The sequence below is a fragment of the Microcaecilia unicolor genome, chromosome 13 (assembly GCF_901765095.1).
Source record: "Microcaecilia unicolor chromosome 13, aMicUni1.1, whole genome shotgun sequence".
Taxonomy (NCBI): Eukaryota; Metazoa; Chordata; class Amphibia; order Gymnophiona; family Siphonopidae; genus Microcaecilia; species Microcaecilia unicolor.
In genome coordinates this window covers 16,811,018-16,835,684 of record NC_044043.1, presented here as the reverse complement: position 1 = coordinate 16,835,684, position 24,667 = coordinate 16,811,018, and the positions used below count along the sequence as shown (strand labels likewise).

General features: G+C 43.8%; 1 protein-coding gene across 3 annotated transcripts in view; it reads right to left on the bottom strand.

Moving 5' to 3' along the window:
- RAD51D (RAD51 paralog D) overlaps nt 1-24,667 on the bottom strand; it is a 287,517-nt gene that overhangs the window by 159,244 nt on the left and 103,606 nt on the right. For all 3 annotated transcript variants that reach the window (XM_030222483.1, XM_030222485.1, XM_030222484.1), the window contains exon 4: nt 5,195-5,313. In XM_030222483.1, the coding sequence (XP_030078343.1) occupies nt 5,195-5,313 (119 nt within the window). The remainder of the gene's footprint in view (nt 1-5,194; nt 5,314-24,667) is intronic.

Genomic DNA, 24,667 nt, shown 5'->3' with positions numbered 1-24,667 from the left:
CATGAACATCTTTATGAAACAAAATGGCAATCCCTCATTTCTTTGCCCCCTTGACATCTGAAGCACAGTACACCCTCGGGAATAAACTAGAGATCAGTAATCCCTCATATTTTGCCAACAAGTGCGTTTCCTGTAAAAAAACAACCTGTGGGCCCAGCAAGCGTAATTCACGCTGCAAGGCGTGCCTTTTGTATGGAGAGTTAAGCCCTTTCACATTATAGGTGAGTATCTTATGAGCAGACATTAAGCACCACGACTATACCACTCCTGGATGACAAAGTGAGAATGACAATTGTACCCACAGCAACTCCTAAGCCCACCCACCCCCCTCCAAAACCACCCCCTCTTACGATCCCTCCCCCCCAATCCGAATGTCACATCTACCCATAGCTAGCCCACTTCTCCTTCCCATCAAACCTCCCCCCCCCTTGTATCCACTAGAAAGGGACATACTCCCTTGTCTAGGAACGTCAGAGAAAGTACTCATTCTCCCACTCTGGCCCCCCAGACCCCCTCCCCACCCCCTTGCCCAGAAACCCCTACTATCCCATCAAAAATCCCCATCCAACAAGCATTAAAACCAAACAAAGACCCCCAGCCCTAATCCCTCTCCCACTACCAATCCCCTCATCACTCAAACCTCAAAACCCGTCCTTAACATTAATACTTAAACATTAAAACATTAAAACCCATAACTAACAGTTTACCATAATGCTCCACTTTACTGCAGTGGGCATCGTCCTGTACTGAAAAAACTGAGAAAGGCATCAAATAGGTTCATTGAGTCTCATCAGGTGTCAGTCCGTGCCTTTTTCGCCTTGCCCTGAACTCGCTGCCACTTCTGAAGCTTCACTCGTGTAGCGGGAGCCAATTCCGCTGGCGGGCCATCTGTGGTTACCAGACCTTCGCTGCGCAGAATCTTTCAAACTTCTTCAACAGAGCGAAGCCGATGCAGTTTCCCCCCATAGTGAAGCAAAGGGCGAATGGAAACGCCCAGCGGTAGGGGATTTTATTTTTCATCAGTACCTCAAGTGCAGGTTTCATCTCTCTCCGTAAAAACACTGTGTGTGCTGATAGGTCTTGAAAAACCCGGACCTGGGCGTCATAATAATCAATACTAGTAAAAAAGGCCCGTTTCTGACACAAATGAAACGGGCGCTAGCAAGGTTTTCCTCGGAGTGTGTATGTTTGGGAGAGTGTATGTGAGAGTGACTGTGTGAGAGTCAGAGTGAAAGTGTGAGTGTGTGTGTGTGTGAGAGAGAGTGAGTCTGGGTGTGAGTGTATTTGTGAGAGAGTGTGTGTGCGAGAGAGAGAGTGTGTGCAAGTGTGTATGTGAGACACAGTGTGAGAGAGAGTGTGTGTGTGTGTGTGCGAGAGAGAGAGTGTGTGTGAGACACAGATTCTCTGTGAGAGTGAGTGTATGAGACCAAGCGAGTGTGTGAGTGACTGTGTGGCACATAGAGAGTGAATGTGATACAGTGTGAGACAGAGTGTGTGAGAGTGAGAGTCAGAAAGACATTGTATATGAGAGAGAGAGAGAGAGAGAGAGAGAGTGAGCCCTGCCCTCCCAATCCATGCCCATCTGTCCCCTCCAGTCATCCTTTTCCAGCAATTCCCCTCTCTCCCTGAGCCCTGCCCTCCCAATCCATGCCCATCCATGCTCCTCTGTCACCTGCCCCCTCCATTCATCCCTATCCAGCAATTCCCCTCTCTCCCTGAGCCCTGCCCTGCAATCCATATCCATCCATGCCCATCTGTCCCCTCCATTCATCCTTTTCCAGCAATTCCCCTCTCTCCCTGAGCCCTGCCCTCCCAATCCATGCCCATCCATGCTCCTCTGTCACCTGCCCCCTCCATTCATCCCTATCCAGCAATTCCCCTCTCTCCCTGAGCCCTGCCCTGCAATCCATATCCATCCATGCCCATCTGTCCGCTCCATTCATCCCTATCCAGCAATTCCCCTCTCTCCCTGAGCCCTGCCCTCCCAATCCATGCCCATCCATGCTCCTCTGTCACCTGCCCCCTCCATTCATCCCTATCCAGCAATTCCCCTCTCTCCCTGAGCCCTGCCCTGCAATCCATATCCATCCATGCCCATCTGTCCGCTCCATTCATCCCTATCCAGCAATTCCCCTCTCTCCCTGAGCCCTGCCCTCCCAATCCATGCCCATCCATGCTCCTCTGTCACCTGCCCCCTCCATTCATCCCTATCCAGCAATTCCCCTCTCTCCCTGAGCCCTGCCCTGCAATCCATATCCATCCATGCCCATCTGTCCCCTCCATTCATCCCTATCCAGCAATTCCCCTCTCTCCCTGAGCCCTGCCCTCCCAATCCATGCCCATCCATGCTCCTCTGTCACCTGCCCCCTCCATTCATCCCTATCCAGCAATTCCCCTCTCTCCCTGAGCCCTGCCCTGCAATCCATATCAATCCATGCCCATCTGTCCCCTCCATTCATCCCTATCCAGCAATTCCCCTCTCTCCCTGAGCCCTGCCCTCCCAATCCATGCCCATCCATGCTCCTCTGTCCCCTGCCCCCTCCATTCATCCCTTTCCAGCAATTCCCCTCTCTCCCTGAGCCCTGCCCTCCCAATCCATGCTCATCCATGCTCCTCTGTCCCCTGCCCCCTCCATTCATCCTTTTCCAGCAATTCCCCTCTCTCCCTTCCATGACCCCCCCTCGCATCCATGCTCCTCTCTCTCCCATGTCCCAGCCTGGCCCGCCCTCTTCTCCCCCCCCTTTGCATCCATGCCCCCCCTTCGCATCCATGCTGTCGTTTCTCCCCTGCCCTCCCACTCCCATTGTTCAACTTTACTGCCCACCCTCTTCTCTCCCCCAACATCCCTTTTCTTTTTTTTTCTTTTTAAATTTACCTCCGTGGCGGTTCCGGCAGCGCAGCGTCAGGGAAGGAGGTGGCGCTCCCGACGTCTAGCCTTCCCTTCGCTGTGTTCCGCCTTCTTCTGACGTCATCCTTGACGTCAGAAGAAGTCGGAACACAGCGAAGGGAAGGCTAGAGACGTCGGGAGCGCCGCCTCCTTCCCTGACGCTGCGCTGCCGGAACCGCCACCACGGAGGTAAATCTAATATAATAAAACGCACCGTGCAAGGGTGCAATCCGTTTGTTTGTTTTTTTTTCCGCCCTCGACGTCATGACGTTTGACGCGAGGGCGGGGCAGAGACGGCTGGCTGGCTGGCTTCACACCATGAATCCACGAACCCTACAGGGAATGTTTGAGTGACTTCAGAACGTTGTCTTCAGAACGTTCACGATGCGTTTTATTATATTAGATGTGGCAATTGTCTCGCCTTCTTCAGCACCGTCTCCTTAGTAGTGAACGAGGTGAAGCAGACCACTATATCGCGGGGTCTGTTATCTTGCCTTCTGTCCAACGCTCTGTGCGCTCGATCAGTGGAGACTTCCGCATTATCCAACAACTTGCGCACAGGAACTTAACTATGGCACCCACATCTTCCCGGTCCTCCACCTCTGGGACCCCCCCGAAACCGCAAATTGTTTCGACGCCCACGGTTTTCCAGGTCATCCACTTTTAATTGCAAGTCAGCATTAAAGGCGATAGTCTTAGCTAAACGTGTCTCAAGCTCAGTCTGTTTTTCTGCATGCTCGTCAGCTCGCACCTTAAGGTCTTCCACTCGACCCCCCAGCTCTCGGAGATCAACACTCAGCCCGTCCATCTTTTCCAGTATTTCCTCCTTGGAAGCCTTGATCTCCTTGCGGATCTCCGTTAAAAACTTCGCTAGTTCTTTAGAAAGCACCCGCTTTGCAGGAGCTTTGCACACTTCAGGCAGGGACAGCGCAGAATCCGAGTCCGAGTGCGAAGCAGGAGCAGACGAGAGCACATGGCGCCGCGAGGCTCTGACTACCTGTTTATCAGGAGGTTGCTCACTGTCCTTTCGCGCCGTCGCCATTCTTGCCAAAAGACCCCACAAATTATTCCTCACGGCACAGGAACTACAGCAGAGTCGAAGGGAATGCAATTGAAAAGCAGAGGATCGCTATTTTTGCTAAATGAGGGAGGGTTGCGTCGGAGCTATGGATCTAGGCAGCCATGCAGGATCGTGACGTCACTTCCTCCTGCAGTTTTGTTTTTAAGTCATCTTTAGGTTGTCAGGATGCTTTGCATTGGAAGCTCCTGTGGTGTTTTTTTTTTTTTAGAAGTGGTGGGGAGGAAGATAGGAATAGTTCCCTTGTTCAGTTGAGGTAAGCATCAGTTAGAGAGAAGGGCTATAAGAACACAGGTTATTCTCCATGTCCTTTGGCTAGTGCTCCGGCTTAACTCATAGCTTGACAATTCCAATATACTACTTGTTCTTTGATCTTTTGGATGGGGGAGCTGTTTCTACTGCACTGTTTTTTTTTCTTAATGTGACTTGTCTCTACATAAGTATTGCTATACTGGGACAGACCAAAGGTCCATCAAGCCCAGCATCCTGTTTCCAACAGTGGCCAATCCAGTTCATAAGTACCTAGAAAGATCCCAAACAAGTACAATACATTTTATGCTGCTTATCCTAGAAATAAGCAGTGGATTTTCCACATTGCATGTCATTCGTGGTGCAACATCTCCCTTTGCTTATCTGTAAGCCAAGTATGAAATACTGTAAGTAAGTAAGGGGCGGAGGGTTGAAGGGGTTGTTTGGACTTTGGGTAGTCTTGTTATATGGGTGTTTGAGGTTTCGGGGGGGGGGGGGGTGGGGGAGATATTGAAAATTTTTTCGATGACTCATGATAGTTTGCAGGTTTGCTTGTTATGTTTGTACTAATTTGTCATCAATAAAAAGATTGAAACCTAAAAGAAATGGAGGGAAAAAGTATCTTCTAATGGTAGTAAATGTCAGATAACGTCAACTTGTGTGGTGGATTCATCCTGCTTGCCGAAAGAGTAAACAGCAAAATGAGGCCAAAATATTGTTTGGGGGAAAAATGGAGAGACAACAAACAGATGAAAGAAGCTGGAAAAGAGAGAAATAACAGGAAATAAAAGGTAGAGGTAGGGAAAATCCTTTTTCATCCTTGTCTATAATGTTACATTAGATGCCTAATTTTGATTTAATGATTCACAACAGTTTTGCCACAAAATATTTAACTCTGAGATTATATCTCTAAAACTGGAAGATCTCACAATGAATAGCTAAACTTTGTCATCAGAAAGGGCTATCCAGAAGCTACCCACCTTCTGTTCCCTGTGGACAAGATAGCTGTAGAGCTCTTCAGTTCCTCATACAGATCAGCTCCATTGGACGGAAAAGCTGAATATTCTGCCAATAATATACGTCTCACAGCAACCAGCATCTACAAATATACACAGATCAGCCTTATTAGGTGCAACTGTAAAATGCCAAATTGGCCAACACTGGAAAGTGATTTTATTAGCAGTGATTCTGAAACCTCTCCTGGGGGAACACCAGCCAGACAAATTTACAGAATATACACAGTGAATAAGCATGGGATACCAGATATGCACAGCACTGTGTAGAGGTTCATGAAAGACAGTCCCTACCTGTTGAAGCTTACAATGAAGCAAAATTTAGGCTCTTAGGTAGAAAGCTGAAATCCAGATCCTCCAGGGTAGCATTTTCTGAAATGCTACCTGTGCCACGCGCAGGGCCCAAGAGACAGGCAGAGCTCCAGAGTCTCAATGCGTGGATGAGACGATGGTGCAGGGAGGAGGGCTTTAGATTTGTTAGGAACTGGGCAACATTCTGGGGAAGGGGGAGCCTATTCCGAAAGGATGGGCTCCATCTTAACCAGAGTGGGACCAGGCTGCTGGCATCGGCGTTTAAGAAGGAGATAGAGCAGCTTTTAAACTAGAAATGGGGGGAAGGCCGACAGTCGCTCAAAAGAGCATGGTTCGGGATAAGGTATCTTTCAAAGATATCACCATAACAGGGAAGATAGAGTATCCTGATAGTGAGGTTGCAAAAGAGATTGTAGTAGATCGGGTATCTTTAAATAACAATAAAAATCAGACAAAAGATTGCCAATTAATACTGTCAAGTACTAAGCATGATGTACTTAGGAACAACAAACATAGTTTGAAATGTCTATATGCGAATGCCAGGAGCCTAAGAAATAAGATGGGGGAGTTAGAATATATTGCACTAAATGAAAAATTAGATATAATAGGCATCTCTGAGACCTGGTGGAAGGAGGATAACCAGTGGGACACTGTCATTCCGGGGTACAAATTATATCGTAGTGATAGGGTGAATCGGATTGGTGGAGGGGTAGCATTGTATATTAACGAGAGCCTTGAATCAAATAGATTGAAAATTCTGCAGGAAGCAAAACACTCCTTGGAATCACTGTGGATTGAAATTCCATGTGCAAAGGGGAAAAGGATAGTGATAGGAGTGTACTACCGTCCGCCTGGCCAGGACGAACAGACGGATGCGGAAATGTTAAAGGAAATCAGGGACGCAAACAAACTGGGCAACACAATAATAATGGGGGATTTCAATTACCCGCATATAGACTGGGGTAATGTAACATCTGTACACGCAAGGGACATAAGATTTCTTGATGAAATCAAGGACAGCTTCATGGAACAGCTAGTTCAGGAGCCGACAAGAGAAGGAAAAATACTAGACTTAGTCCTTAGTGGTGCTCATGATCTAGTGCAGGGGGTAACGATACGAGGGCCGCTTGATAACAGTGATCATAATATGATCGGTTTTGATATTGGCATTGAAGGAAGTGAAACTAGGAAATCAAGTACGCTAGCGTTTAACTATAGAAAGGGTGATTACGACAAAATGAGAAAAATGGTGAAAAAAAGACTGAAAGGAGCAGCTCACAGAGTAAAAAACTTGCATCAGGCGTGGATGCTGTTTAAAAACACCATCCTGGAGGTTCAGGACAAATATATTCCACGTATTAGAAAAAAGGGAAAAAAGACTAAACGTCAGCCGGCGTGGCTAAACAGTAAGATAAAGGAAATCATTAGAGCCAAAAAACAATCCTTCAGAAAGTGGAGAAGAGAACCAACTGAAAGTAACAGGATAGATCATAAGGAATGCCAAGCCAAATGCAAAGCGGAGATAAGGAGGGCAAAAAAGGACTTTGAGAAGAAATTAGCGTTGGAAGCAAAAATACATAGTAAAAACTTTTTTAGATACATTAAAAGCAGGAAACCGGCCAAAGAGTCGGTTGGGCCGCTGGACGAAAATGGTGTTAAAGGGGCGATCAAGGAGGACAAAGCCGTAGCGGAGAAATTAAATGAATTCTTTGCTTCGGTCTTCACCGAGGAGGATTTGGGGGGGACACCGGTGCCGGAAAGAATATTTGAAGCGGGGGAGTCGGAGAAACTAAACAAATTCTCTGTAACCTTGGAGGATGTAATGGGTCAGTTCAGCAAGCTGAAGAGTAGTAAATCACCGGGACCTGATGGTATTCATCCCAGAGTATTAATAGAACTAAAAAATGAACTTGCGGAGCTACTGTTAGAAATATGCAATCTGTCCCTAAAATCGAGTGTAATACCGGAAGACTGGAGGGTAGCCAATGTTACTCCGATTTTTAAGAAAGGTTCCAGAGGAGATCCGGGAAATTATAGACCGGTGAGTCTGACGTCGGTGCCGGGCAAGATGGTGGAGGCTATTATTAAGAATAAAATTGCAGAGCATATACAAAAACATGGACTGATGAGACAAAGTCAGCACGGATTTAGTGAAGGGAAGTCTTGCCTCACCAATCTAATGCATTTTTTTGAGGGGGTAAGCAAACATGTGGACAATGGGGAGCCGGTTGATATTGTATATCTGGATTTTCAGAAGGCGTTTGACAAAGTGCCGCACGAAAGACTCCTGAAGAAATTGCAGAGTCATGGAATCGGAGGTAGGGTATTATTATGGATTAAGAACTGGTTGAAAGATAGGAAGCAGAGAGTAGGATTGCGTGGCCAGTATTCTCAGTGGAGGAGGGTAGTTAGTGGGGTCCCGCAGGGGTCTGTGCTGGGTCCGTTGCTTTTTAATGTATTTATAAATGACCTAGAGATGGGAATAACTAGTGAGGTAATTAAATTCGCCGATGACACAAAATTATTCAGGGTCGTCAAGTCGCAGGAGGAATGTGAACGATTACAGGAGGACCTTGCGAGACTGGGAGAATGGGCGTGCAAGTGGCAGATGAAGTTCAATGTTGACAAGTGCAAAGTGATGCATGTGGGTAAGAGGAACCCGAATTATAGCTACGTCTTGCAAGGTTCCGCGTTAGGAGTTACGGATCAAGAAAGGGATCTGGGTGTCGTCGTCGATGATACGCTGAAACCTTCTGCTCAGTGTGCTGCTGCGGCTAGGAAAGCGAATAGAATGTTGGGTGTTATTAAGAAGGGTATGGAGTCCAGGTGTGCGGATGTTATAATGCCGTTGTATCGCTCCATGGTGCGACCGCACCTGGAGTATTGTGTTCAGTACTGGTCTCCGTATCTCAAAAAAGATATAGTAGAATTGGAAAAGGTACAGCGAAGGGCGACGAAAATGATAGTGGGGATGGGACGACTTTCCTATGAAGAGAGGCTGAGAAGGCTAGGGCTTTTCAGCTTGGAGAAGAGACGGCTGAGGGGAGATATGATAGAAGTGTATAAAATAATGAGTGGAATGGATCGGGTGGATGTGAAGCGACTGTTCACGCTATCCAAAAATACTAGGACTAGAGGGCATGAGTTGAAGCTACAGTGTGGTAAATTTAAAACGAATCGGAGAAAATTTTTCTTCACCCAACGTGTAATTAGACTCTGGAATTCATTGCCGGAGAACGTGGTACGGGCGGTTAGCTTGACGGAGTTTAAAAAGGGGTTAGATAGATTCCTAAAGGACAAGTCCATAGACCGCTATTAAATGGACTGGAAAAATTCCTCATTTTTAGGTATAACTTGTCTGGAATGTTTTTACGTTTGGGGAGCGTGCCAGGTGCCCTTGACCTGGATTGGCCACTGTCGGTGACAGGATGCTGGGCTAGATGGACCTTTGGTCTTTCCCAGTATGGCACTACTTATGTACTTATGTACTAACTAAACAGATAGATGAGACATACTGCCAAAATACAAATAAGAGGTTTTGAGATGAGGCCAGGATTTGGAAAAAGCTAAACTAACTGGATTTTAGGTGAGAAAACTGAGGGGCCCTTTTACTAAAGCGCTCTAGCGTTTTAGTGCATGCTAAAAATTAGGGCACGCTAACCATGTAGATGCCCATAGGAATATTATGGGCGTCTACACGGTTAGAATGTGCAAACAAATGCTAGCGTGCCTTAGTAAAAGACCCTCTGAGGAAGCAGGAACATTAAATGAGACTTGTCAAGAGTTTATATGAGAAAAGCCATTGCTGTGGCTAGATGCGATTCTGTTTCCTTAAACAATATTCTATTTTAATTGCCTGTAACAATGTGTGGAGCTAGAAAAACTCTGGATTGGTATGAGAAGGCAAACTCACCTCTAACTTTCACAACATTACTAAACAGGTAACGTGAACTAGAAAATACATATCTAGTTTTAGATTGGTCAATATTCAGCTTGCAGCTATCAGAATGGTTTGAAAATGCTGACGGCTGTGGGCAGAATTAGTCCCAGATATTCAGTATTAGGCCAAGTCTAGGCACTGGCACTGAATGTCCAGGGCTAAACCTGAGCATGTAGTGACCACCAGGGCATATGTGGGTCTCAGCCGATATTCAGCCAGGGCCTGTATAAGAGACAGTTAGGCGAGCCCTGGCTGAATAATGGCTGGGACCTGCATAACATAAAAAGGTGCCCTCTGTTCTCCCCCCCCCCCCCCCCCCACCCCAAAGAGAAGTGGTCTGGACATGTCTTGGGCAGGACGAGGACGTGGCAAATTCATAAGCATTTATTCCTCATTTCAGAAGAGGACAAAACGTCAAAATCCTAAAGGAGATGCTCACTTAATTCCCCAGTGGTTTTTGTCCTCCTAATTGCCAAACTGGCAAAAGAAACTGGTCATTGTGACAACATCAGAACAATAACCGGTTATGTTTGTTTCCAAGGTTGCACAAAACCAGTTAAGTGGCCACTGCACAACATAACCAGTTATGTGCTGCATTTGAATCCATCAGTATCCATCTAAAATGGATGTTTATGTTGCACACACCCAGTACATGAACATCCATTTCTACTGTATTTTAGAACCGGCTCTATACTGGCAGAGTCTGTTCTAAAAATACTTGTGAAACGTGAGGTGCATTTACCTGCACTCTCAATTCCTACTTCTACAACCTGTCAAAATGGGGCTGCACATGAATTCCAGTGCAAGTATTAAGAAAGTCACTAGCAATAAATGTGAGACTGAGATTACATCCAACACATCAAAGGTTCATGCCTCTTATGCTATGTGCAAAACAAACCAAACAACAGCAGAGAACTATGTGATCCCACAAGACTATACAAGACAACAGGTAAAAGTGGGAGACGGATCATGGATTCCGGAAGAGAGAGAGACAATCTCATGTTGAAAAACTTTTTTTTTTATTATTAACTTTTCTTTACATAACATCAACCCAGCATAACATTGCAATCTAGTCATTTCACATGTAAGTAACATCATAATCCCCCCCTCCCTCCCCCCTTAGGATATCTCAAGTATGTAAAGTTCTCTCCCTGCGCTGTAGGTCCTCCAGTGTTCATGCGTCATCCTGCAATACCCCGCCATTCTGCATAGGGGGACCATGTTTTGAGAAATCTCACCATTCCCCCTCGCCTTAGGGCTGTAAGTTTGTCCATTAAACAGCAATAGTCCACTTTAGTCAGCACTTGATCCACGGTGGGTGTCACCTGTTGCTTCCAATATTTTGCAATTAGAATCCTGGCTGCTGTGACAATATAGGCTAAAAGGCCATGGCAAGATCCACAGCCCTCCCTCATTGGTATATTCAGCAAACACAAGCCAGGATTTAACACTATCTTGGGTCCCAAACCGCTCTGCAGTCTGGTCTGTAAGTCCTTCCAGAACAGCTGTACCACCGGACATTCCCACCACACATGCCAAAATGTTCCTTCCGCCCCACACTTACGCCAGCAGCTCGCCAATCCAGTTTTAAAGATGCGGGCCAGCCGGCTAGGGGTCAAATACCACTGATACAACATTTTATACCCATTTTCCAAAAAGGGGGTAGCCACTGAGAATGCCAGCAATCGTTTAAATATCTTTTTCCAAGCCCCTGGTTCATATGTGTTACCCAGTAGAGACTCCCATTTATTAATGGACTTACGCAACAGAGCTCTATAGATGCGGGAGATCCCCCCTTTACCTTCCCCAGATCTCATAGCCATTTCATGCTCCGTGGCCTCTAGAGACAGATCCTCACTCGCTTTCTTCTGAACAAAATCTCTGATCTGCATATAGTAAAACCTGTCCCCCAATCCAAATTCCTCTTTTAAAGTGTTAAACGAGTGGCATCTCCCATCTTCCCAGATCTGGCCTAGCAAGCTTAGGGAAGACGCCGACCACTGCCCATACACCCCTTCTACCCAGCCAGGCATAAAGTCTGTTGCATATGTTATGGGTGTAGTCAAATGATATTTGCGCCCCGGGAACCAGGCTGCTCTGCACCTTGCCCACTCCCCCAGAGCTACCCTCATTTGACCCCTATGAAGATGAGGCTTCTGCTCCCACTCTCCAGCAGGCCTCACTGGCCTGTGGCCTCTGAACAGAACTCCAAACAGTCTCTTCCTAGCATCTTGAGTAATCCAACCTCAAGCTCCTGGGCCCCTTTCTCACTCAGGGTGAGCTGGTTCTCAATATGCAGATTAGCATGTTATCCTTTCACGCTTAGGGTGACCTGGTTCTCCAGAGGCAAAATTAAACAGGTCTTACCAACAGCATATTCAGGCAATTCTTTATTCCAGCCCCTGGGCACAGTTCTTCTAGATTAAATACTTTATACATTTACATATCTTCACACTGAGCCTCCCCACACAGATTCCTGGGCTCAGCATCAACCTCAATACTTTGGGGACTTCTAACCCCAGGCTTTGCAGCCTGCTTCTCAGTACTGGGACACACAGCCCTACTTCTTCTTTGGACACCCAGTCCTTTCACTGAACACACAGTTCCTCTAAGTACTGAGGCTAAACAGTCCAACACTAATGCTTTAGGGACTTCTTACCCCAGCCTGTTTTTCTTCCTTGAGCACACAGGGCTCAGGGAGAGAGGGGAATTGCTGGAAAAGGATGAATGGAGGGGGCAGGGGACAGATGGGCATGGATTGGGAGGGCAGGGCTCACACTCTCTCTCTCATATACAATGTCTTTCTGACTCACACTCTCACACACTCTGTCTCACACTGTATCACATTCACTCTCTATGTGCCACACAGTCACTCACACACTCGCTTGGTCTCATACACTCACTCTCACAGAGAATCTGTGTCTCACACACACTCTCTCTCTCACACTGTGTCTCACATACACACTTGCACACACTCTCATTCTCACACACACACTCTCTCACAAACACACTCACACCCAGACTCACTCTCTCTCTCACACACACACACTCACACTTTCACTCTGTCTCTCACACAGTCACTCTCGCATACACTCTCCCAAACATACACACTCCGAGGAAAACCTTGCTAGCGCCCGTTTCATTTGTGTCAGAAACAGGCCTTTTTTACTAGTGTTAACATAATATATCAACTTGAATAGAGTTATAAAAAATGGAATAAAGCTGAAAGTAAAATGAAAATAAAAAAGCTATATATATGAGAAAAGAACATTAATTATGTAAAAAAACTCCAAATATACATGTAAAAAAGGATGTAAATACATATTTGAAATGAGGTACAAAGGGATGATGTGGTATGGAGGGATAAACTGAAAGAAAAGAGTAATTACAATGAGGTAGCATGTTTGAGTAACAAGGGATATAGAAACACTCATGTGCAGCTATGCAATAAATACGCAAAGTAATGCCATAAAAATGTGACCAAAATGTAGCCTAAAGATAACTTGAACATCGTGACATTGTCTCGCTGAAATGCCGAAAAACTGAAAATGGAGGACGTGTGAATGTACAGTGGCGGTACAGGGGGAATTGATTGTACGGTCTGAACTGTCCAGTTATGCAGCCGAACAAAAGTTGTCTGTGAGAACTAGTGAACGTAGAAAAAATGGAAGACTACTGCATCCGGTCGGTTCTGTGCTGTAGTAGATGAGTAAAAGTAAAAGGAGAAGAAGAAATGTGAAAAATACAGAATGAATAGAAAATTAAAAAAGGTGCTGCAAATACGATATCTAAAGGATCTTACCTTGATAAAGACCTTTTGGGGTGAAGAAAAGTCTTTTTTAAATCTAATGAGAATCGATAGCCTGTTGGATGTCATTTTTAAATGGAAAAATGGTGCCAAAATAGAGAGAGGATATGACGTGCACAAAGGATGTATGACATATAAGAAATTAAAAGTTAAGCTACACATAAAAATGAAATCTAAAAAGTAAAAGATACATCAAGTACAATCAAACTGCGCAATGGAGAAACTAAATCAGGAAAAAGCTGGTACTGTGTATAATTAATTAAATGTGTATTAGGTAGGTTCTTAAACAGTGAAAGTGAATGACTTATGAGATAAAGGGGTTTGTTTACTAAAGCTCAGCTCAAGTTATCTGCAGCAGGGCCCATAGCAATAATATGGGCCCTGTTGCAGATAATTTGATCTAAACTTTAGTTAACAACCCCCCAAAAATGTTGACAATCAAAATCATCAAAGAAAATGTATATATGCATGCGCAATGAGTAAAATAACAAAAAAAAAAAAAAAATGAAAAAAATAAACAGAAAAATTGATTTAAAAAAATACAAGTACAAAAAACAAAAATGACGGTGCTCCATGTCAGTGATATGAATAATGGACTATGTCAGTTGGGAGACTCGACTGAGAAACGCTGAATAAACCAAAAAGTGCAGAATGGAAAAGGGGGAATACTAACTGAAAAAATGAAAAATAGAAAATGAAAAAAAAAATGATAAATTAGGTTAAGAAATGGATCCCATGCGGCATCTCCTGTGTGTGTGTGTGCACGCGTCTCTTACACCCCAGCTCTGCGGAATCATGTGTCACTCTCTCCCCCCAGCCATGAGGAATTGTGTGTGTATCTCTCTCTCCCCCTAGCCAAGCAGCATCTCTTCTGTGTGTCTGTCCACCCCCCCCCAAACAAGCAGTATCTCCTCTGTATGTCTCTCTCTCCCCCCCACCCCACCCAAGCAGCATCTCTTCATAAGAACATAAGAGTAACCATACTGAGTCAGACCTGGCCCATCTAGCCCAGTATCCTGTTTACAACAGTGGCCAAGTCAGGTCACAAGTACCTGGCAGAAACCCAAATTGTGGCAACATTCCATGCTACAAATCCCACAGCAAGCAGTTGCTTCCCCATGTCTGTCTCAATAGCAGACTACACCACTCAGGATTTTATAGACCTCAATCATATCTCCTCTCATCCGTCTCTTTTCCAAGCTGAAGAGCCCTAAACTCTTTAGCCTTTCCTCATACGAGAGAAGTTCCATCTCCTTTATCATTTTGGTCGCTCTTCTTTGAACCTTTTCTAATTCCACTATATCTTTTTTCAGATAGGGCGACCAGAACTGATCACAATATTCAAGGTGCAGACGCACCATGGAGCGATACAGAGGCATTATAGTATTTTTAGTCTTATTCACCATCCCTTTCCTAATAATTCCCAGCATCCTGTATGCTTTTTTGGCCGCTGCCGCACACTGAGCAGGAGATTTCAGCGTATCTACGACGACACCTAGATCTTTTTTTTGAGTGCTGACCCCCAAGGTGGACCCTAGCATCAGGTAACTATGATTCAGATTATTCTTTCCAATGTGTATCACACTGCATTTGTCCACAATAGATTTCATCTGCCATTTGGATGCCCAGTCTTCCAAATTCCTAAGGTCTTCCTGCAATAGTTCACAGTCCGTACTTGTTTAAGAACCTTGAATAGTTTCTGCAAATTTGATCACCTTACTCGTCGATCCGATTTCCATATCATTTATAAACATGTTAATTAGTACCGGTCCCAGTACAGATCCCTGTGGCACTCCATTGTTCACCCTCCTCCACTGAGAGAAATGACCATTTAACCCTACCTTCTGTTTTCTGTCCAATAACCAATTCCTAACCCACACCTGAACTTTGCCTCCTATCCCATGACCCTTTAATTTTCTCAGGAGTCTCTCATGAGGAACTTTATCAAAAGCTTTCCCAACATCAAACAGCTCACCTTTATCCCATGTTTATTCATGCCTTCAAAGAAATGAAGCAAATTGGTGAGGCAAGACTTCATTTGGCTGAACCCATGCTGACTCTGTCCCATTAAACTATGTTTGTCTACATATTCTGTAATTTTATTCTTTATAATAGTTTCCACTATTTTGCAAGGGACAGATGTCAGGCTTACTGGTCTGTAATTTCCCAGATTACCCCTAGAACCCTTTTTAAAAGTCAGCATCACATTGGCCACCCTCCAGTCTTCAGGTACTACGGACAATTTTAACAGGTTACATATTATTAATAGCAGGTCAGCAATTTCATGCTCAAGTTCACTGAATACCCTTAGATGTATGCCATCTGGTCTACGCGATTTACTACTCCTTAATTTGTCAATTTGGCTCAGTATATCTTCCAGGTTCACCGAGATTTCTTTCAGTTCCTCCATATCATCACCCTTGAAAACCATTTCCAGTATAGGCAGATCTCTTACATCTTCTTCCTTAAAGACAGAAGCAAAGAATTCATTCAGTTTCTCCGCTACATGGCCTTGTCCTCTTTGAGTGCCCCTTTTGCTCCTTTGTGATCTAACAGTCCCATGCAGGCTGTCTGCTTCTGATGTACCTGAAAAAGCTGTTACTGAGTTAGCCTTTGCGGCAAGTTTCTCTTCATATTCTCTTTTAGACTTCTTTATTAATGCTTTGCATCTGACTTGCCAGTGCTTATACTGCTTCTTATTTTCTTCATTTGGGTCCTTTTTCCATTCTTTGAAGGACAATCTTTTGGCTGGAATGGCCTCTTTTACTTCACCTTTTAACCATGCTGGCTGATATTTTCTCTTCTTTCCACCTTTGCAAACACGTGGAATATACCTGGACTGGGCTTCCACGATGGTATTTTTGAATAACATCAATGCCTGATTTAGCATCCTAACCTTTTAGTTTCTTTTTAACCATTTCCCTCATTTTATTATAGTCACCTTTTCGAAAATTAAATACAGCTACAGTAGATTTCCTTTGCGAGTTCATCCCAGATAGTGGCTCAAACTTGATCATGTTATGATCAATGTTTCCCAGGGGACACAACACCACCACCGCTCACACTATGCCCTGCATGCCACCAAGGACCAGATCCAAAATGGCTCCACCTCTTGTCGGTTCCTGGACCAGCTGCTCCAAGAAGCAGTCATTTACTACATCTAGAAATTATCATCTCCCTGGCACTCCCTGATGTTGCTAAGACTCCTAGATTATTTCGGAATTGGTGGTAACACTTTCAACTGGATTAAGGGCTTTTAACCACCAGAACATACCAAGTGAAATCAAGCACCACCTGGAGACCAGACTGTGGAGTACCGCAAGGATCACCACTATCATCGATTCTTTTCAACCTCATGATGGTCCCACTAGCCAAAACCTTATCCACACAAGGCCTTAATCCATTCATTTACGCTGATGACATCACACTATACATCCCCTACAAACATGATTTAGCAGAAATCACCAATAAAATCAAGCTCAGCTTAAACATCATGAACTCATGGGCAAACACATTCCAATTAAAACTCTATACAGAAAAAACACACTGCCTCATCATATCACAGATAGGAGCATGGAATCATCATGGATAGAAATTCCATGTGTGAAGGGAAGGAGTATTACCGTCCACAGGGACAGAACGAACAGATAGATAAAGAAGTGTTTACAGAAATTAGGAAAGCTGGCAAATTGGGCAATGCTATAATAATGGTTGAAATATAATAAATGTTGTAAATAAATAAATAAATAAATAAATATTATCCCAATACAACACATACAAACCCACAAACATTAACACCCCAGGATACACCCTCCCTATATCAGACAGCCTGAAAATTCTCAGAGTAACAATCGACCGAAACCTCCAACTAGAGTCCCAAGCAAAAGTCACCATAAAGAAAATGTTTCTCTCGATGTGGAAACTAAAACTTGTGAAACCATTCTTCCCGAGGGAAATATTTCGCAACCTGGTACAGTCAATGGTACTAAGCCATGCAGACTATTGTAACGGAATCTATGCGGGATGCAAAGAACAAATCGCAAAACACAGCAGCAAGGCTTATATTTAGAAAAACGCGTTCTTACAGCGCCAAACCACTCCGAGAAAAACTGCACTGGCTTCCAATTAAGGAACGTATCGCATTCAAAATCTGCACGACAGCTCACAAAATCATCTACGGCGAGGCACCGGGATACATGATAGACCTCATCGACCTACCACTCAGAAACATCATAAAATCAGCACAATCATACCTAAACCTCCACTACCCAAGTAGCAAAGGACTCAAATACAAATCCACCTATGCATTCAGCTTTTCCTACCTGAGTGCACAAATGTGGAACGCACTACCAAAAGCAGTAAAAACCACACTCGACCACTTGAATTTCCGGAAAGCACTAAAAACAGAACTGTTCAGAAGGGCATACCCCACCGACCAACATAAAAAACCTGGACATTTATGACACAACGTAACCAAAGATCATAACGGACATATCCTAACTCTTCCGTTCCCTCACTAAGTTCTCCCCAATTGTCTTTACCATACCTGTATCTCACTCTACCATAACATCACTTTGATATTACTCGCAACTTGTATTTGTTCACACCGGAATCGGTTAACGCCGATTACGATACTATGTATGCCACATTGAGCCTGCAAATAAAATAAATAAATAAAATGTAACATTTATGCAGTCAATATCAGAGTAATTTAAATCAACCATTATTATAGCATTGCCCAATTTGCCAGCTTTCCTAATTTCTGTAAACATTTCTTTATCCATCTGTTCGTTCTGTCCCGGTGGATGGTAATACTCCTTCCCTTCACACATGGAATTTCAATCCATAATGATTCCACGCTCCTATCTGTGATGTGGAATGTTTATTTTATTTGACTCAATTCCCTCTTTAACATATAGCGCACCCCCCCCCCTCCAATTTGATCCTCTCTATCATTGTGATACAATTTCTACACTGTTAACACAGTGTCCCATTGATTGCCCTCTTTCCACTAAATCTCTGAGATGCTTATTAATCTACCTCATCATTTAGTGCTATATATTCTAACTCTCCCATCTTATTTTTTAGGCTTCTAGCTTTTGTATACAAGCACTTCAAATTATGTTTTTTTCCTTTGATCTACAAGCTGCTTAGAAGTTGAAGGGGATAATGTGCATCCTTTGTCTTGCTCTCTCATTAAGCACACCTGGCTTACTTTCAGAATTGTTGAAACTTCTTTAATAGAATTCCCTGAATGTCCTGTTTCAATAGTATCCTTCAAGAATACTCCACACCGAACCATGCGCTCCTGGGCGACTGTCGGTTTCACCCTCCCCCCCATTCTAGTTTAAAAACTGCTCTATCTCCTTTTTAAAAGTTAGCACCAGTAGCCTGGTTCCATCCCGGTTAAGGTGGAGCCCATCCTTTCGGAACAGTCTCCTCCTTTCCCAAAATGTCACCCAGTTCTTAACAAATCTAAATCCCTCATCCCTACACCATTATCTCAACCACGCATTGAGACTTTGGAGATCTGCCTGCCTTTTAGGTCCTGCGCGTGGAACGGGGAGCATCTGGATTTCAGCTTTCTACCTAAGAGCCTAAATTTTTCTTCCAGAACCTCCCTCCCACATTTTCCTATGTCAATGGCATCCACATGTTCCAAGACAGCTAGCACTATCTAAGATCCTGTCTAGGTGACAGCGGTTGTAGTACAGTTTCCCTGTAGTAGAGCCATACTGGATTCAGGATACTTTGCTGTCCTTTCCTTTTGACATTCTGTGACAGTGGTCTTCACTAATTTTTAAGCTGGGGCCACTGTGGATCCAAATGATCTAAAGGAAAACTGCAAGATATCTTCCCATGTCAGGCTGCAACACTGCTGACAAGTATGCATCAATGACGTGTACCCCACCAGCATGCCTTCAAACCTTTTATGTAGCTGGGCATTTCCAAATATATTCTCTTCATCTAATGAGAAATGCCTTGCCCTTCAAGCATGCGACTTTTCTTCCCACCCACCTTCCCCTTTCAGTCATGAGCGACCAAAATGATAAAGGGGATGGAACGCCTCTTGTATAAGGAAAGGATAAAGAAGTTAGGGCTCTTCAGCTTAGAAAAGAGACGGATGAGGGGAGATATGATTGAGGTCTACAAAATCCTGAGTGGTGTAGAATAAGTAGAAGTAAATCGATTTTTTACTCGTTCCAAAAGTACAAGGACTAGGGGACACTCGAGGACGTTAAGTGCAAAACTTTTAAAACAAATAGGAGCTAATATTTTTTCACTCAACAAATAGTTAAGTTCTGGAACTCTTTGAAGGATGTGGTAACAGCAGTTAGAGTATCTGGGTTTAAAAAAGGTTTGGACAAATTCCTAGAAGAAAAGTCCATAGACTGCTATTGAGACAGACATAGGAAGCAACTGCTTGTCCTGGGATTTGTAGTATGGATTGTTGCCATGATTTGGGTTTCTGCCAGGTACTTGTGACCTAGCTTGGCTACTGTTTGGAAAACAGGATACTGGGCTAGATGGACCATTGGTCTGAACCACTATGGCTACTCTTATGTTATGTTTCAAAAATTTGATAAAATTTCATAACTGGCTAATCAAAGAACTAGATGAAGGTATGCAAGGAAGTGTGGTGTACTTGGATTTCAGCCAAGCTTTTAGTACACAAATTGACTGTGCGACAGGCAACAGACGGTAGTGATAAATGGGATATACTATGAGGAAAGAAGAATGATTAGAGGAAGATCTCAGATCTTTCCTAAAGCTATTTCTGTTCAACATCATTATGAGTGACACTGAGAAGGAATGAAAAGAAAAAGCTTGCCTTTTCACAGACGATATTAAGATCTACCACATGGTGCAAAGTCTCAATGAAGTTGGCAGCATTATTTCTCATCTGTAAAGCCAAGTTAATCACCCGTAGTAGGTGTTCTCTGAGGACAGGAACACACACATTACCACATGTGGGTGATAACATCTGATGGATCCCAACATAGATGCTATCCAGCATTCTGGAAATCTCAAAAGCCATTGGTAGCCCCGTACTGTGCAGGTGTGGGTGCCTTCCTACCCAACTCAATCACGCAGGGCCAGCAGTTAAGTAGAAAGATTAGAAAATATAACTCCTAAGGGAGGTGGGAGGGTATGTGACAATGTGTGTCCTGCTGGACTCTGAGAACACCTGCTACAGGAGAGTAACTTAGCTTTCTCTGAGGAAAGGCAGGACAATTCCCACACTTGGGAATCCCCAGCTACCAAGTTCACCACCACCACCAAACTTCAGATAATGCGAACTTGCAACAGACAAGGTCTACCAACAACAAATTAAACTAAAACTTAATGTACATTCCTGCTTTGCAACTACAGCATAGAACTGTGGAGGAGTGGCCTAGTGGTTAGGGTGGTGGACTTTGGTCCTGAGGAACAGAGTTCGATTCCTGGCACAGGCAGCTCCTTGTGACTCTGGGCAAGTCACTTAACCCTCCATTGCCTGCCGCATTGAGCCTGCCATGAGTGGGAAAGCGCGGGGTACAAATGTAACATAAATAATAAAAACAAAATTAAAAATGGGCCCAGCAAGGTGGAGTTGGATTCTAGACTTCAAACAAATTCTGCAGAACTCACCAACCAATTGTCACATAGGGAATCCTGCTTAAGGCAGTAGTGAGATGTGTATTAGAGAATGACATGGGGATAAAGTTTGTCCCCGTCCCTGCGAGCTCCATCTGATCCCATCTGCACAAGCCTCAAACCGGATTTTATAGTTAAATCATTTTATTAAAGTATAAAAAGGAATAGCCCATACAACTTTCGTTTTATAAAATCACAAAATACACAACAAAGATCAACAAACCCCCTGTTTTACCTCCCCTCCCCCACTCACAAATGTCCTCTTCACTATCAGGAATACTGAACAAGCAAATTACTACAGAATGCTACTTGGATGCAGCAGGTTTCCATCGGTTGAGAACTAATTACCATTTGAGGGGAGAAAGGAGATGGACATGGGGGAAGAGGGACAGAATTCTTGTAGACTTAAGACAAGGGAAGGAAAAGACATATTGTGAGGGTATGGACTCCGTGAGAACTGGATCCTGACCCTTTGAAGTGAGATAAGGATTCTTTTACTGAGGATGTGCTTAATTAACAAAAGAACTAAAATGTATCTTTTAAAGAAATGTAATTTTTTATGTACATTTTGGCAATTATGACAAACAAATGATATATCCTAGATGATGTATTCTTGCAAAAACCAGTTCTTTGTACTTTGGGCTGAGAAACTCTATATACCGTATTTTTCGGACTATAAGACGCACCGGACCATAAGACGCACCTAGGTTTTAGAGGAGGGAAATAGGAAAATTTTTTTTTTCCTTTTTCCCTCCTCTAAAACCTAGGTGCTCCGGTGCGTCTTGTCCGAGTTTTGGATCACCGTCCCGTACTTACGCGATGCCATGTTCCGTGGTGGTCTAGTGACGTCGGGGCAGGAAAGAGCCCCCTCTTTCCTGCCCATCGCGCTGCTCTCCGTGCTCCTGACTGCTTCCTGACGGTCTCGGCGATATTCAAAATGGCCGCCGAGATTCTATTCCTTAGTATCTCGGCGAGATTCTCGGCGGCCATTTTGAATCTCGCCGAGACCGTCAGGAAGCAGTCAGGAGCACGGAGAGCAGCGCGATGGGCAGGAAAGAGGGGGCTCTTTCCTGCCCCGACGTCACTAGACCACCACGGAACATGGCATCGTGCCTGGTCTGAAAGGCAGGATGGAACGCTGACAGTCTTCCTCAGTTTGTCTCAACTTACTAAGGAATAGGCATCCATTTCGATGGCAAATTCCTTTTATGTTCCCTTATTACCCTGCTTTTTATTTGCTACTACTAATTTCTTATTTTTCATATTCTTGGGTAAGAATAAACTTTATTAAAGTGAGAAGCTTCTTTTGCTTATAGCTGGGGTTCCTTTTGGTACTTATGAGGCCAGTGGTCCTAAGAAATCAGTTGGGGAATTTGTCTGGGTGAGGTGTTGGGTTTTTGGTTCTGAGGCCCAGCAGCAACAGGCCCAAACAACAGCAAGAAGAACTGAAACATAAGCTATAGACAATTACAGCAATAAAAATATTCAAACAACAATACAAAGTGTGGCATAGTATGCTATATTACAATGTCAACACAATACACAATAAAACAACTTAATAAGCAAAGATGGAACGTACAGATAGATAAGATAGAGTAACAGGAGTATGAAAATAAGGGACTAATTTAAAGAAAGTTACAAATGAGGTCAGAAAGGTGCTTGAATACTATCTTAGCTAGAGTAGGCATGGATAAACATGTCCTGCTATAGTAAGTCACACACAAACAAGTTACTTACTTCTTCCATTAAAGGCCTGGTTACATAGTAACATAGTAGATGACGGCAGAAAAAGACCTGCATGGTCCATCCAGTCTGCCCACAAGATAAATTCATATGTGTATACCTTACCTTGATTTGTACCTGTCTTTTTCAGGGCACAGACCGTATAAGTCTGCCCAGCAGGATTCCCCGCCTCCCAACCACCAGTCCCGCCTCCCATCACCGGCTCTGGCACAGACCGTATAAGTCTGCCCTCCACTATCCTCGCCTCCCTACCACCAACCCCTCTTCCCCCCACCTGCTCCGCCACTCAATTTCGGCTAAGCTTCTGAGGATCCATTCCTTCTGCACAGGATTCCTTTATGTATATCCCACACGTTTGAATTCTGTTACCATTTTCCTCTTTATGGTTGAAGAACCAAGTCTTCTAGAGTGTGGGGGCTACTACAGAGGAGCCAAAAACAGTGAAGGAATGTAAACGTATGTGGGATAAACACAGAGAGCCGATATTCAGACCACAGGAGGAAGCCCGGCTAACTTCTGTGTTTGGTGGTGAGCTCAGATATTTAATGCTAGGCCGTTTCCAGTGACCGGCATTGAAGATCCGTGGTTTTTTTGGGCTACTATAAACTTAACCAGCTAAATTAATATTCAGCGCTTGTCGGTTAATAGCGGCCTATGACAGGCCTACTATTTTGGAGGCCCAATTTGGCCGTTTAACATGCCTGGTGAAACACTGAATATTCATGCATAGCCCATTATGTGCTATTTAACTGGCCAGGAGCAATTCCTGGCTGATTAAAGAGTGCTGAATATTGGGCAGACAGTATCCAGGAGATGAAATCAAAAAATATTAATAACACAACAGCCATGAGGTCATTTGATAGACAGAAGTAGTGCTTAGACAGGTGCTCCAAAAGCTGGGAAGTAAGGCCAGTGCTGGGCAGATTTCTTTGGTCTGTTCAAAAATGGCAAAGACAGGCCATACTTATTTCAGGATATGTTTGAAGATAATCTGCAATAAAAGGCATTATTTGGTAGGTTGTATTAAATATGCAGAACAATTATATGTTATTTATGTACTTGTTTATGAATGGCTGTTTAGTAAGAATTGGTTTTTATCTTTTAAGAATGGTTGTTTTAGTTTTGCTTTCCTATCTATTCGATGGAGTTCTTTATGTGTGTTTTATCATACTATTTTAACATGTAAAACGTTTTTGTTTTGTAACCACAATTTGAAACGGTATAGTAAAATTAATAAACGATAAACGATCAAGTATGCGTATTTCGTATCACATATAACACCCACACTCATGCTAGATATATGTTTCTCTATCAGCATGGCGGTGTGATAGTGTATTATCATACAGCAAAGAAAGCACAAAAGAGCAAGACTGGAACAATGAAGAATTCTTTAATGCACAAAATAGCGCCTGCCTCAGGGGTCAAATCAATATTTTCTGCAATAATAAAATCCAAAATGATCTAACGGCACCGAGTCACAGTAGGCAGCAGGAGAGACCAAATGTGTTCAAGCACAATAATGGCTTTCAACAAACCGCTGAACCCTGAACCCTAGGGATCCTCAAATTCTCTTTAGGGGTTCTTTAAGATATTAGATAGTATAATCTGTTTGTATGAACATATATATGTTTACATAAACTGAGGGTTCCTCGGTGTAAGAAATTATATTTTAGGGGTTCTGCCAAAATAATCACTGCCTTAGTCGGACACACAAACCCCAAATAGACCTTCAACAACTATGGAACAAGGGACCACACATCAGTAATAGAGGTATGGAGGCAAGAAACTGAACAGGAAACCTCAGGAAGTCAGACTCTGCACACAACAACAGAGACATAGAAACTGAAATGCAAAATACCAGAGACATGCATTTTACAAAGCTGACATATGAAAGTTCCTCCTAATCGGAGAACTCTCTCCTTCAACAACAGAAATTCTTTTCTTCTTCTTTGTGTTTCTCTAGCAAAATCAGGAAAAATCTGGACTTTTGATCCAAGGA